At 39.9% G+C, this 16246-nt stretch overlaps 1 protein-coding gene across 2 annotated transcripts in view; it reads left to right on the top strand.

The window, feature by feature from the left end:
- The window catches only part of HECTD4 (HECT domain E3 ubiquitin protein ligase 4), a 335164-nt gene that overhangs the window by 184546 nt on the left and 134372 nt on the right, over positions 1-16246 (top strand). For both annotated transcript variants that reach the window (XM_082265115.1, XM_082265116.1), the window contains exons 23-28: positions 1307-1411; positions 3078-3241; positions 3552-3785; positions 13304-13496; positions 13714-13818; positions 13930-14018. In XM_082265115.1, the coding sequence (XP_082121241.1) occupies positions 1307-1411; positions 3078-3241; positions 3552-3785; positions 13304-13496; positions 13714-13818; positions 13930-14018 (890 nt within the window). The remainder of the gene's footprint in view (positions 1-1306; positions 1412-3077; positions 3242-3551; positions 3786-13303; positions 13497-13713; positions 13819-13929; positions 14019-16246) is intronic.

Below are 16246 nucleotides of genomic sequence, written 5' to 3' on the forward strand. Positions count from 1 at the left end.
GTAGTTTCTTGAGCACTTTGGCACCAAACCTCTGTAGCTCATCGTGAAAAGCTGTCGCCTGGTCTTTAGTTCTTATGTTTTCAAAGTTTTACTAGGTGGATGTCTAATCTGGTGATACAGCTTTTAGGCGCAAGGTTCTCAGCACTCTGAAGTGCGGTCTTAAGACACTTGTTTAGGTCTCTTTGCACACTTCTGTTTGCATCATTATTGCCTATCCATTCTTATTTGTTGTTTGGTAACATCCTGTGGTGTATGAATACTCCCCTTGTGTCATGTACTGTACAGTTAAGAGAGGGGAATATTGACTTGCCTGTAAACTTTATCTCTCAGAGTACAAAACCGTATACAGGTCATCCATTCCTTGGTTTACTCTCCATTGCTTTCAACAAAACTGAGGTCCCACAAAGTTGAGTAGGATAATAGGGTAGGCACCCGGGGAGCGAGTCTTTTAAAGCTTTGCCAGTGTCTAATCACCTGAATGTACATGTCTATAACCCTGGGTACATGAATACTCTGCCTCTGTCCTGTTCTGTACTCCAGGCTATGGAATTTACAGTCAAAATTCTTCTTTTTAAAGTTCTATCCCTTATGGAAGAAAGTACATGTAGTACTTTGTCCAATGTTGCTATATGCTTTCTAATTCTAGCAGTGAGGTCTGACTTGCCCCCCTCCCCTTTTGGGTGACCTGAAAACAGCTTGAAAGGAGATGGCTGCTTCATAAAATCATCTTATCTCGGCTGCAAGCACTTTCCTCAAACGAGCAAGAGGAATGCAGAGGGAAACGGCATGCGTTAGCCTCTGCATTCCTCTTGTCTCTGAAAAATGCTAACAGCCAATACAAGCTACTGTTATGAAGAAGCAGTTTCCTTCTGAGCGGTTGCCAGATAAGCCACAGCAGGACAGGGTGCAGTTCTTTATGTACTTTGTCCCATATAGGGGACAAAACTGTAAAAATATCATCATGATAGCTCTTTAAAGTGATTTTTCATAGTAGTATATAGACAAAGATGATGTCCCGTCAAAATACTGTCAGTATAACCAATGGGCATAGCTGTTGTAGTTCATTCTTCTAAATCAATCCATACAATTTCCGATTTTCCAGTTTTGACACAAAAGTACTTTATAACTGTTGTTACTAAATATTCCATTTCAAACAAAAACCTGCATTTATTTTGAGAAATGGTTGTACTGAGCACTGTTTTCGGAATCTTCCTGATAATGCATTAGAATGGTACTGCAGTTGACTTGTTTCATAACTGGCTTTTTTATTCTAGCCCAGTAAGTGATGTCTGGTTTATGTTGTCAGGTAGAGGGCGATACTGTCACATTTTCTTTTGAGATGAGGAGTGGTCGTGAGCATAACACACCTGACAAGGCTATGTGGGGTTTCTCCTGTACCGTCAGGGCACAGGTATGTATATTCCTAAATACCTACTAAACGTCTAGGGTTAGATTAGATGTTAGATTTTTGGACTCCCAAGTGTCCAGAAGAAAAGCACAATACCTCTCTGAGATGCTTTTGTTTCCTTATACAGGAAAAGCCTTTGTAAAACTGTCAATAACAGATCCGTGAGCCTGAAATAAATTTCATTGGCTTTTGCAGTTTCACCTGTTAGCTTTAGAGAAATAAGTTTAAAGTTACTTTTTTTTTTTTTTTAACTTTGTGAAAGAAAGTCAAACCTGAAGAGTAAAGAGTTAGTGACTCTAAAGGATTTTTTTCTTTTAAATAAACATGTTATACTTACCATGATACAATGATTTTGCTTAAAGAGCAGCCCTGATCCTCCTATTCTGGGGTCCCCTGCCAGGGCTCCTGGCTCCTCCCCCTCTCCACAAGTGCCCCCATACCAAGCTGCTTTGCTATGGGGGCACTCGCGCAGGCTTGCACCCAAACCATGCTGTGTGGGGTCAATTGACACACGTGGCACATATCAGCCCCACTTTCTCTTCACTGACTGTGATTGACAGCAGGAGGAGCCAATGGCTCCCGCTTCTGCCTCGATATCCAGTGAGGAAAGAACGAGAGCTCCTGCTCTCGGGTACAGCGCTGGATTGAGATCAGGTTCAGGTAAGTATAAGGGGGTGCTGGGGGAGAGCTGCACACAGTTTTTTTTTTTTTTACCTTAATACACACACACACACACACACACACACACACACACACACACACACACACACACACACACACACACACACACACACACACACACATATATATATAGATATGGAGAGGTAAAAAAACTTCTACTTTTAGAACCACTTTAATATTTTCCATCTTGCTTTCACATTTTTATCTGGAACAATTTTAGGTTTGTTGAATGCCTTTTCTTCTGCTGGGCACTGTGGTTCACTATTGTGCACTATAGGGGGGACTAGGCATCCAACACTCCCAGGAGTTTTGGATGCTGATAATTTTTCAGCCAGTGAAGGCCATGGGTTTTGGTGGCATGGCTGCTTGAAGAGGGGGGTGGCAAGTAGTCATTTGCTTTTATAAATTTAAAGTGATTGAAAGGCACAGTTTTTATTAAAAAAACAAATATGTTATACTTTCCGGCTCTATGCAATGGTTTTACACAGAGCAGCCTCAATCCTCTTCTTATCAGGTCCCTCAATAGTTCCCTCTTGCCATGTGCCCCCATAGCAAACCGCTTGCTATGGGGGCACTTGTGTGTGGTTGTTCCTGAACCAGCTTTGTGTGTCCATCAGCCCCACCCCCTTCTCACTAGCTGTGATTAACAGCAGCAGGAGCCAATGACTGGTGTGTTTGAACCAATGAGGAAAGAGAGAGCCTCTGCTCTTGTGCACATCGCCTGATCAAGATATGGCTCACGTAAGTATCTAAATATTGGAGGGGGGACAGCTGCTTGCAGAAATTGTTTTTACCTTAATGCACAAAATGCATTAAGGTAAAAAACCTTCTTTCTTTAGAATCCCTTTAAAAAAGTGAGTTACTTTAACTAAAGTGAAAATCAACTTCTATAGCGCTAGCTTTCTTCTAAATGAATATTGCCGACAAAGAGAAGTACCATTTGAACAGCATACTAGGTTGTGATGCAGTGAAGTTATTTATTTTACAGGAATCATCAGAAGATGTATCTGGCGGGTTACCATTTCTGGTGGACCTGGCTCTAGGATTATCTGTGTTAGCTTGTTCCATGCTCCGAATACTCTACAACGGACCAGAGATCACTAAAGAAGAGTTGACCTGTCATGATCTTCTAAGGTCAAAACTTTTACAGAGGTAATAAACCTTTATTTGCAAGGAAATTGGTCTTCAAATTATTTGAATCTGTCATTGGTTTTATTTGCTACCATAATTTATTCTAAGCATATGATTCATTTCCCTGTTTATACAGAATATAAAGAAAGTTACTCATCGCAGCATTTAGCATATTTCATGTGTTGTAGATTATTCTTAGCAATGGCTTTGCTCCCTCTGTGAGGGGTATTTGTTATATTTCCAATATTTGGTTATATTTCTATAACCCAAACTGTATAATTATGCTTTGTTAGTGCGTCTGCTGATCACAATGCTTTTTCTATCTTTTAAGGTGTCAGTGGCAGGTAGAAGCTAATGGTGCGTTATCACCAGCCCTCACTCCAAGTCCATCTCCTCTGCCGCTTACAATAGATGAAGACAGGGAGTTTACATATCCCTCCGACATACTTCTGCCACCAGCAGGAAACTACTTTGAGCTGCCCAGAATCAGGCTGCCTCCAGGAATTATGATTAAACTGAGGGAAATATCAGGCCGTGCCAGACCTCAGTTCAGGCCAAGCATAAAGTAAGATGCGTTTTGCAGTATTTTTATTTTTTTTTTCTTTGTCACGCCACCATTACTTCTAAACATCTGAAACTCCTATTTACGTAGTATGTGAGGAACTTTCCTAATATCTAACCTGAATCATAACTTTTTTTATTTTGTTTTGGATACAGTAGGGAAGGATTAGAGTCTGTGTCATGTTTTTATTGATGTCTGTGTTGCTATTAGGTTTTTCCTCACTTTGTATCTTTAATGCTGGTTCACACTGATCTGACTTGTCAGGCGACTTGGTCGCCTGACAAGTAGCTTCCAATGCTGTGCAATGGAAGCGTTTTAATCAGAGCGACTCAAGTGGCTCCGACTTAGAAAAAGGTTCCTGCACTATTTTTTTGCAAAGTCGAAGCGACTTGCATTGACTTCCATTATGAGAAGTCGTTGCAAGCCGCGCTGAAGTAGCGCTGCACGGGTGACTTCATTAGTCGCCCGAAGTTGGGGTGACTTCGAGTCGGATCAGTGTGAACCGACACTTACAGGAAAAAATGAGAAATCTCTCAAACAAAAAATACATTTTTATTAAAGTGGAATGGGGTTAGAATGTCTTACAATTTTTTTTTTTTCGTTTTTTATTAAGGTCTGTGCCTTCATGTGATGTCTACATTTTGTTTTTGTATTGCCATCACAGGGACAGGAAGTGGGAAAACATTCCCCAGTGGGGTCACAGAGATTTTAACTCTTCTCCACTTTATTCAAAACTACTAAGGAAAATATTTTGGCTGGAGTTAGGCTTTAAATATTAATTTCAGGCATTGGCATGTTATACTTAGTTACATTGGTTCAGCCTGGACCAGTATAACTTTGCATGTGACCTTAAAGTGATAAAAAAAAAAAAAGTGCTGCGCCAAGTGCAAATTAAGTGAAATTCATAAAAAAGACACATTTTATAAATATTAAATACAAAAGTCCATAATTGAGATAAATAAGAGTCTCATCTTAGGTAAATTAATAAATATATAAATAAAGTCCCGTGCAAAAAACACTTGTGCAGAAATGCCACTTAAATATCAAAAAAGGAAAAAGTGGCAGTGCTTGGAAGTAAATCTTCTAAAGTGCGCTCCTTCACCCTATATAAAGTGGCTGCTCCCCTCACGTTCTGACCCCTGTATTACTAGTGGGTCAGAGCGAGCTGTTCCCTGAAAGGGGATATATTCATATGGATAATGGTCAGCCAATACTCCCATGGTGAGCGATCTTCCAATCCCATTTTAATTTGGATGTGTCCCAAGTATAAGAAAAGAAAGGGACAAATCTAGTGCTCTCCATTTGTCAATTTTATTAAAACAACAAATAAAAAGTATCCAGCTCACATCTACAGGCACATCAAGCCGTGCGAGCTGTGATAAACAATCCACTCTCTCTCGATACACCCAGCGAGGAGGCGTCCGACACAGCAGGCTCCGCCCCTTATATGCATTGCATCATCCGTTGACTTCGTCAGTAGGGGTGGAACCAGCAAGGGACCTCGGATGCTTCTATATAGTTAGGCAAACCTGCATGCAATCACCTCAGGTAATGGGTGTTCAGACGTGGCAATCCCGTAACTCATACAGAAACATGACACAGGAAGATATAAGAAACACAATTCATTAAGGGGACTCGCAATGAGGAAAAAATTATATATTTGTCCTACATAAAGAACTATGGGGTGGGGGTTTTTGATCTTGGGGTAGTAGGAGTAGGTTTTTGCCTCCGTCCCTTGAATCTGAAGAGTAGGGGGTTTTTTTGGTGTCTCAAGCCAAAAATTTGGGACTTTATGGGCAATTAATAAATTGAATTCAAGAAGTAAAATAATTTTGGATTTATTCCATTATATATACATAACATACATATCAATAATGTGATCATTGGTGTTAGGGTATAGGCCCAATGTGATAAGATTGAAAGAAGATTCTAGTGAATCTGTGACATATGTGGTAAATTGTGACATAAATCGGAATATAGTCTCTGTGTTTCCTGTGGAATTCCCAGGAAAAGGTGGTTCACAGAGTTCATCCGTATTCTGACGCGTTTCGGCTGTTTATAGCCTTTTTCAAAGAATTTTTGTCACCCAGCTGTAATGTATAAACAATAACATATCCGTTATTGCAGATATACATATAATTAGAGTTTCAAAAATAAGTAAAGGGAAAAAATGTAGGGTATTTGTACATACATAGTTTTACTTTGTTTCAGCAAAAAAACATTTTCTCTGTATCCTCAACAACTGCAACAAGGAACCGTGATGTACCTTGGTCTGGAAAGATATATATTGTATATATGGGTTTAGGTTATATTTGGTTTTCACACCATGTAAATTGCATTTGTTCATTTACTCACAAATTTGGTATATACGTCCATATAAGGGTAACCCAATGGCTTGCAGCACTATCATAGGTGGTTCATTCTGAAAGGATTATATGTATATTTGGTTAGGATGCTTCTTGCATCCAATTTATAAACTTAACTTGTATCAATCATGTAGGATTGCTTTTAGGGTTTTTATGCCCGTTATGACTTACTTTTGCCAAGTAAAGGACATGGAGAGGTGTTGTTTCAGCGCCACAGGCAAGATGCAGCTCTTCTCATATACACCTTTCTGGAAGAGTAATATAGATGGTTTCAGTGCTTTTACATATGTCGGTGTGTTTCTGCAGTATTTATTGGTGACTTTTGGTAATTTTGTATGGATCAGTAAGATCCATATAACTTACGTTTGTTTAGGTGTTGAAGATGAGAGGTGTAGATATTTTCTTCTTCCAGCGCTGCAGGTCCGTGTCCGTCCTGTTCCCTCGCCTGGAGGGAAGTGAGGAGAGACGTCGGCTCCCCGGCCTTTTAAAGCCGTTCGCGCATGCGCAGATAGCGCTGCACGTACTTCGGCTTTGTTTGTCAGTGACGTGGTATCCCCATACTGCGCAATCGCCTGGGTGATGCGCGCGCTGTATGGGCCAGTCTGACTTGCGGCCGCCGACACGGAGAGGGAGAGACTCGGAATCATCTGACTGCGGTCAGATGGGGAGATGTCAATTTAACCCTTACCGGTCCCCTTGTTAGCCCCTGTCTAAAAGAGCAGGGGCTTACCGTGCCGGGAGCAGATCTGAGGATCGAGATGTTTTGCTATTTCGAAACAAAGTGTACATTTAAGAAAAATAATAAAGGCAATATTGTTGCAAATAATATAGTAATATTTATATATATACATATATAGAGAAAATCAATAGTTTTAACAGCAGTAATAATATGAAAAATAACCACAGTATTTATAACGGGGGATGTTTTTGCGCCCAATAGTCAGGCATATCAGAGATGTTTCTCTCGGGGGTTTTTTTGGGGGCTTTGGTTTAATTTCTTGATGGAGAATCCTAACTGGTCCTTTAGTTACTTTTGGGATGGATGGATGGATGGGATATCTCATGGTTATTTCATTATGTTTTTTCATTTTCATTTTGTACCTTCTAGGGCCAGAGGATGGCCATATATAGGTATCAATCTGTTTTACCTGACTCCTAAAAATGGAGGAAATACCCACGGTGGATCTGATGGGGGATGGATGGAGCGCCCTCATGTCAGACATTCAAAGAAGTTTTCAAGGGCAGGAACAACAGAACTCGGACATCATGGCACTTTTTGGAACTCTTAAAAAACACCTGGAAAGAAAATCAGCCCTCTTCTGGCACATAAAGTCGTTTGAAAGGTACGTTAAAGAAAATATCAACCCTGTGGGCCTTCGAATACAAATATTCCCAACAATGGACAACATTACTATAAATATGAAGAAAGAATGGGAAGCTATCCTAAACGAATGCTCAAAAAAATTAATGCTATTATTACAAGATGAATATACTAGACAAATGAAATGCTTGGATGAAGATATAAAATCAATTTATGACCAACTAACCCCTCTTAAGAAGATATCCCTGTATAGTGAACAGGAAAAGAAACTTAAAGAGCATCTAGAAGAATATAGCAGAGAAATACTTAAAAAAAAGGAAAGGAAATACTGGAGGGATAAAAATGCATTTACCCAGAACCGCGCATATAAATGGTCTAGCAATAGACAACCAAGGAAAACAGCATACAAAACAGGTCGAAATACCGGACCATATTATTCATCAGACTCATCGTCATATGCGTCGGGTACGGAACAACAAAGAAGGAGAAGGGATACAGAACAACCCCAACAAGACCAACAATGTGACCCAGATGATAGAGAAGAGACCACACAAGATGGAGAAGACATTAATACTACGGAAACAAATATACCAAATATGGAAGAGGGCGCAGTCCCTGTAAAACACCACCAAATCTTCCTAAGACCGAGAAATAAAGATAGTGGCCCAAAATCACAAAAGGGTTTTTTAGGGAAACAAACGAACAGACAACCCCGATCCACAAGATGAATGGAAACAAGGAAAAGACCATCATAAACCTTTCTACACATATATTGACAGCAGATCAAGCTGAAGTTTTAACTTTAGGCCTCTCTTTTTGTCCTAATAGGACAACAGACAGGTTCGAAACCATTAAAGATATAAATCTTTTTGCCAGGAAATTACTCCTAAAAGTAATGTATAGTAAGAAACCAATGACAGAAGAAACCCAAACGAAATTGACCGCAGCAGAATTTAGAGCAATCCGTGATTTGAATCTATTATTGGAGGAAGGAGGCATAGAAGATTGGACAGATGAGGATACTCAAATTGACAGTGAAGAAGAAGACCAGGAAGACGCTCCAAGAGAGACACACCCCATTAAATTCAAGAAAAAGTCACATATTTTTCCACCATTGAACATTAATCCTGCGATCGCCCTATTTGTAAGGGAGACGACAAAGGAAATAAATCAACTTAAAGATCAAGGAAAAACAGAGAACCTAACAAAAGCCCAAAAAAAGGCCTTAAAAGAACTCCAAGATAATGAAAATATAACTATTAAACCCTCCGACAAAGGGGGTAATATCGTATTGATGGATAATGAAAAATATAAAACAATGTGTCAAAAAATCCTAGATAACAAGAAATGTTACAGGAAAATATTACCAATTATCTTGGAAACCTTTAAAGAGGACTTTTACAAGAAATTAGATAAAACCTTAAATGAAGGCACGATCACAGAATCTCTGTGGACATATATGAGGACAAAACATCCTAGAACTCCTACCCTATATGCATTACCCAAGATACATAAAAACAAAGACAACCCACCTGGAAGGCCAATTGTATCTGGAAACGGTAATCTTACAGAAACTACAAGCAAAGTCATTGATGCGTATTTAAGGCCTCATGTGACAAAACTTCCATCGTATCTTAAAGATACAGTCCACCTGCTCCAAATACTAGACGGATTAACTATACCAGAAGACGCATTCCTCATTACTATTGACGTAGAATCCTTGTACAATAACATACCCCATAAAAAAGGAATAGATGTAATTAGACAAACCCTAAAACAGCAGAGCGACCGCGACAATAACTTTAATGAATTCATCATAATGATGTTGGAATTCATTTTGAACCACAACGTGTTTACCTTCGATGGCTCCTACTACTTGCAAACGTGTGGGGTAGCGATGGGAACTAGCTGTGCACCATCTTACGCGAATATATATCTAGGCGCTTGGGAACTTGACTTCTTAGCAGCAGAAAAGAACAGTATATTTGTAAATAATATACTACTGTGGCAACGCTTCCTGGACGACATTTTTATCATCTGGACAGGCCCAGAATGTTTAATCAAGGATTGCCTTAGGAGTATGAATACTAACGATTATAATATGTATTTTACACTTAATTACGATAAAAATAAAATTGCATTTCTTGACACATGGATACTTAAAGAACACAATGGGAACATCAAAACAACACTTTATCGTAAAGAAACAGCAGGAAACTCTATCCTGCACGCATCAAGTTTTCACCCTACATCGTTGAAAAAGGCTATACCATACAGCCAGTACCTAAGGTTGAAAAGGAACTGTACTGATGAAGACGATTTTCAGAAAGAGGCCAATCTCCTTACAGGTAGACTAATTGAAAGAGGATACACTAGAACTACACTTAGGAAGGCATTCAATAAAGTCAAAAAAAGACAAAGACAGGAAATTCTATTTAAACCCACAAATGCCAGCCAAACAAATGAACAAGGAGAAAAAACCCGGATTATCCTAAGGTTCACAAACGAACATCAAAAAATTAGACAAATTCTCCAAAAACATTGGACAATCCTAAATGAAGATCCTACGGTGAAAGATTTTGTATCAGAGAACCCCCTCGTTACTTACAGAAAAGCCGGCTCACTCAAGCAAAACCTAACACACAGCGAATACAAAGAACGAAGACATGATCCCTGCAAAGACAAGGGTACATACCCTTGTGGCACTTGTGCACAGTGCAGTGTGATTAAAAAATGCACTAATACTATCCTCCCAAATGGAGAGAAATTCAAACCTCGTCATTTCGTAAACTGTAAGACGAGGGGAGTCGTGTACCTCATGAGGTGCGAGTGTGGATCGTTTTATGTGGGTAAAACGAAACAGGAAATGGGAAAAAGAATTAATAAGCACATCCACAGTATGGAAATTTGTAACTTCCACCTACCCCTAGGCAGACACGTTAAATATACCCACAAAAATAAGATGCCTAAAGTGTCATTCATCGCCCTAGAAAGGATGCACATACCACAACGAGGAGGCGACTGGAACAAAAAACTCTTGCAGATGGAAATGAGATGGATTAGGCGTCTCAATGCCACAAATTACCCAGGTCTAAACGAAACTGAAAGTTTTAGACCGTTTCTTGAGGGTTTCGCCTCAGGTAAAACAGATTGATACCTATATATGGCCATCCTCTGGCCCTAGAAGGTACAAAATGAAAATGAAAAAAACATAATGAAATAACCATGAGATATCCCATCCATCCATCCATCCCAAAAGTAACTAAAGGACCAGTTAGGATTCTCCATCAAGAAATTAAACCAAAGCCCCCAAAAAAACCCCCGAGAGAAACATCTCTGATATGCCTGACTATTGGGCGCAAAAACATCCCCCGTTATAAATACTGTGGTTATTTTTCATATTATTACTGCTGTTAAAACTATTGATTTTCTCTATATATGTATATATATAAATATTACTATATTATTTGCAACAATATTGCCTTTATTATTTTTCTTAAATGTACACTTTGTTTCGAAATAGCAAAACATCTCGATCCTCAGATCTGCTCCCGGCACGGTAAGCCCCTGCTCTTTTAGACAGGGGCTAACAAGGGGACCGGTAAGGGTTAAATTGACATCTCCCCATCTGACCGCAGTCAGATGATTCCGAGTCTCTCCCTCTCCGTGTCGGCGGCCGCAAGTCAGACTGGCCCATACAGCGCGCGCATCACCCAGGCGATTGCGCAGTATGGGGATACCACGTCACTGACAAACAAAGCCGAAGTACGTGCAGCGCTATCTGCGCATGCGCGAACGGCTTTAAAAGGCCGGGGAGCCGACGTCTCTCCTCACTTCCCTCCAGGCGAGGGAACAGGACGGACACGGACCTGCAGCGCTGGAAGAAGAAAATATCTACACCTCTCATCTTCAACACCTAAACAAACGTAAGTTATATGGATCTTACTGATCCATACAAAATTACCAAAAGTCACCAATAAATACTGCAGAAACACACCGACATATGTAAAAGCACTGAAACCATCTATATTACTCTTCCAGAAAGGTGTATATGAGAAGAGCTGCATCTTGCCTGTGGCGCTGAAACAACACCTCTCCATGTCCTTTACTTGGCAAAAGTAAGTCATAACGGGCATAAAAACCCTAAAAGCAATCCTACATGATTGATACAAGTTAAGTTTATAAATTGGATGCAAGAAGCATCCTAACCAAATATACATATAATCCTTTCAGAATGAACCACCTATGATAGTGCTGCAAGCCATTGGGTTACCCTTATATGGACGTATATACCAAATTTGTGAGTAAATGAACAAATGCAATTTACATGGTGTGAAAACCAAATATAACCTAAACCCATATATACAATATATATCTTTCCAGACCAAGGTACATCACGGTTCCTTGTTGCAGTTGTTGAGGATACAGAGAAAATGTTTTTTTGCTGAAACAAAGTAAAACTATGTATGTACAAATACCCTACATTTTTTCCCTTTACTTATTTTTGAAACTCTAATTATATGTATATCTGCAATAACGGATATGTTATTGTTTATACATTACAGCTGGGTGACAAAAATTCTTTGAAAAAGGCTATAAACAGCCGAAACGCGTCAGAATACGGATGAACTCTGTGAACCACCTTTTCCTGGGAATTCCACAGGAAACACAGAGACTATATTCCGATTTATGTCACAATTTACCACATATGTTACAGATTCACTAGAATCTTCTTTCAATCTTATCACATTGGGCCTATACCCTAACACCAATGATCACATTATTGATATGTATGTTATGTATATATAATGGAATAAATGCAAAATTATTTTACTTCTTGAATTCAATTTATTAATTGCCCATAAAGTCCCAAATTTTTGGCTTGAGACACCAAAAAAACCCCCTACATAAAGAACTATAAACCCAGAGCCTGCATGTCAGAATACCTTACCCCGCTGTGTGTTATAAACTTACATCAATTGTTTAATATAAAAATATATTATAAAAACAATAATATACAAAATTAATTATTATTAACTTAACCTAACTTAACCTATTTTCCACCTTCTGATTACTTACCTTGGTCATGTGGATGCTTTTACCCTCGTTGATCAAGGGGTACCGGAGTTGCAAATACAGTTTTCGTTGTTGTGGGTTTTTTTTTTTTTATGCGGTTAGCTTTTTTTTTAAGCTAGGGATTGGCCAAAGGCTCTGTTTTTGTAGAGTATTTTTCTAAAAATCATAGAAAAAACTTTAGAAAACAAAAAAAAGAATAGATTGAACCAAGTAGAACAGTTGATGCCAACTAAAATTTTGTATTTTAAAACATATACTATGTGTTTGCTAATGTAACCTAACTACACTTATACTTGCTTCTCTGTGATATCGAACGTTACTGACACTGATGCGACTCTGCGAATATTATAAAATTGCTCTAGTTACTAGTCTTGCCTAATTTTATGATTTGAAGTGGTGTTTAGTGTCTTTTTTTTTGCATTGATACTAGGTGTAGAATTAATATAATACAAAATAATCAATAATGGGCGTAGAAGTTGATTTCTTCAGCAGTTGCTTAACAGCAGTGAAACAGCAGCACTCAGGAAAGGTTTCCATTATGTCCTATTTAATGTATCTACTGTAGGACAGTCAGGTCTATTTGCAGGCATGATAACCATGATAATGTTACCCTGAGTGTTTGTGATCAGACGCTTATGACACGTGACAAAGAAATAGCATAGCAGTGATTTTCTGAGAAATAAAAATACCTGCATTTCACTTTTCTCTCTAGACTAGTTATGTGATACAATTGTCTTTTTTTTTTTTTTTTTTTGAAGGGAGGTTATCCAACCAGATGTAATGGAGGAGATGGTGGTATCCTGTGTCATTAAGCACCTGAATTTGGTTGATGCCCTTCAATCCTTGATTAACTATCAATACAGGGAGGAACATCTAGAAGAATATGATTTGTTGTGTAAAATAATGGGCGAAACGTTTAAGAAACTGAACGCTATGGAAAGACAGTTACAGGTAGCACTGCAGTAATAGCTGTTACTCGCTATATTATGTGTAAATCTATGTGAAAATGTGAAATCAGTTTTAGTCTTTGATTGCCAACCCTCTCACCCTCCCCCCTTCTCAGCAGTCATTATGTAACAGCGCTAAATATACATTTACATTTTTGAAAAAATGTAGGATGCTAAACTATGTGTGCTCATTGTGTGATCTGCATTGATCTATTTGGCAGAGTGTTGCGGAGCTGGAACAGAAGTGGCAGAATGAAGTGGAAGATGCTTTAAATGGAAAACTAGAGAACAATGCTCCATTTTTCTATGACTATCATTATAATGAGGTATAGAAAATCCAAGGATATGTTATGATTTCTGAATATTTCCCTGACCTATAGTTCTGCATTCAGTTGCAGCTGTCTTTTCAATATTGTATCTGTATTTTTAACCCACAGAGCAAAATTAAAGAATTAGAACTCTTATGTTCAATGAAAGAAATACTTTTTGATGGAAGTGATCCTGAGAATATGGTTTTAGCTCTTAGGTAGGTAAAATTGATATTTAATCATTCTTCCAACTCATTTCAACTCTTGTTATTGGTAGGGTAATGATCTTTGAATTTGTGTAACTGAATCAAACATGTTATGGATAAGCAAACACAGTTTGAAGTCTGTCTACTAAATCTGTAATTCAGTGCATTTAAAGTACAACTGTCAGTAATGGTAGTGTTCCAGCTCATTGCCAGGACCAAAATAGGAATCTAGCTGTGCCTATACACGTAGTCTTCTTGGAAAGCCCAGAGCCTGCTAAATGGCAAATACTTGTATTAATAGGGGACTTGTCATAGCGATGGCAGAGTGAGGACACTGATTCTGGAGCTCTGCACAGACCGGGAAAGGGAACAGCCTGTATAGCTACACCGCTCTGCCTATCTTTCATATCTGGGGACCGGAGACTGCCACTGACAGCTAGGGAGACTAGGGGACGCAAAATTACCCACTACTTCCTCTGCCAGCACCCGTTACCTTCTCCCGCGGCCTCTTCTAAGATGGCTCTGCCGGTCAGGCTTCCTCAAAGATGGCTCCATTGACTCTTCTGCTCAGAGGGACACCGCAGCAGCTCTACTTCGACCGGATTCGCCCATCCTATTACCAGAGATCCCGCAGGCAGGCTCCCCGACCCGGTCTGTTCTGACACAGGGTCTTGACAGCCGCACTAAGGGTGCCATTCGGGAAATCATGGCAGATTTCCCCATGAAAAAAGACCTGCAGGATATAACCACTTCTATTATTAATGCGCTTTCCAGGGAGCTTCAAGACATCCGCAAGCAAGTGGACACTGTTGAGGAGAGAGTGACAGACCTTGAGGCAGCTTCCACTTCCACAGACACTCGGCTGACTGCCCTAGAGGCTGACCAACAAGCGCTCTGCCGCCATTTTATTGATGTTCAGCTACGGCTAGACAATGGTCAAAACCACAATCGGCGGAACAATATGGATCTTAAAGAGATTCCTGCAGCCACCATGAGCTCAGACCTGTGCACTACCAAAGTGAGGGAGGAACTGGAGGAGCCTATTATGGCAGAAGAGCTGGGGGCGGCCTCGGCCAATTCAAAACCGAAGAAAACTCCTGGTCCTGATGGGCTTTCCCCAGCCTATTAAAAGGCTTTATTTAAGGTCCTGTCTCCCTACTTGGTATCTGTTCTCAACTCTCTCACGGAAGTGCAGTCAATGCCAATGGATGCCTTGAGGGCCTATATTTCCCTGATTCACCATCTTAAACACCGACTTAAAGCTATTTGCCAAAATTCTGGCAAACAGGCGGCTCCACCACACCCCCCGCCTAATTCACGGAGAACAGGCGGGATTTGTACTTTTATGGGAGCCTCGAGACAAAACTATCTGGGTTGTGAACCTGATCCATGCTGTCAGATCTGCACGCCACCCCCTTCTCTTGCTATCTACAGATGCAGAGAAGGCTTTTGATAGGGTCAGTTGGCAATTCATGCGTGCCACCATGGAACATATTGGGCTAGAGTCTTCCATGCTGAGCTGGATTTCTTCCCCCTACTGTTGTCCCTTTGATGGTGTCAAGGTTAACGAAACTCCTTCTGATTTTTTCATGATCACAAATGGAACCCGCTAAGGCTGTTCTTTTTTTCCTTTAATCTTCTCTTTCTTTAGAGCCTTTTCTTTGTACAGATTGGACAGGCTCCGGAATTACAGGATATCAAAAGCCATCTGGGGGTTCATAAGGTTGCCGCTTTTGCGGATGACCTGATCTTCTTTTTTACTGACCCGCTGGTGTGTCTGCCAAAGTTGTTACAATCGTTGTGTACTTATGGCATCCTATCTTACTTTCAAATCAACTTGTCTAAATCCTCTGCTCTTCCTTATCTCGTTAGACCGGGCCACGGTTGATAGTCCCTTTTTCTTTTTTCCATGGGCAACTGATACCATCCGGTATTTGGGAATTAACATTACCTCAGACCCTGCTGCCCTTTATGTAGCCAATTTTAATCCTCTGCTTATACGATTGCGGGCTGATCTACTTCACTGGCACATGCTCATTTTGACCTGGTTTGGTCGCTGTAGTGCCCTTAAGATAATGTTGCTACCCAGGATTCTATACTTGATGCAGGCTCTTCCTAACCATCTGCCTCCCTCTTTTTGCAAATGCATAAGCTCTATGTTTTGAGAGTTCGTATGGTCCCATTGGAAACCACGCCTTCAACTCCAGCTTCTCAATCTTCCCAAAATTCAGGGTGGAGTT

This window comes from Pelophylax lessonae (genome assembly GCF_965119305.1).
Source record: "Pelophylax lessonae genome assembly, chromosome: 1".
Lineage (NCBI taxonomy): Eukaryota > Metazoa > Chordata > Amphibia > Anura > Ranidae > Pelophylax > Pelophylax lessonae.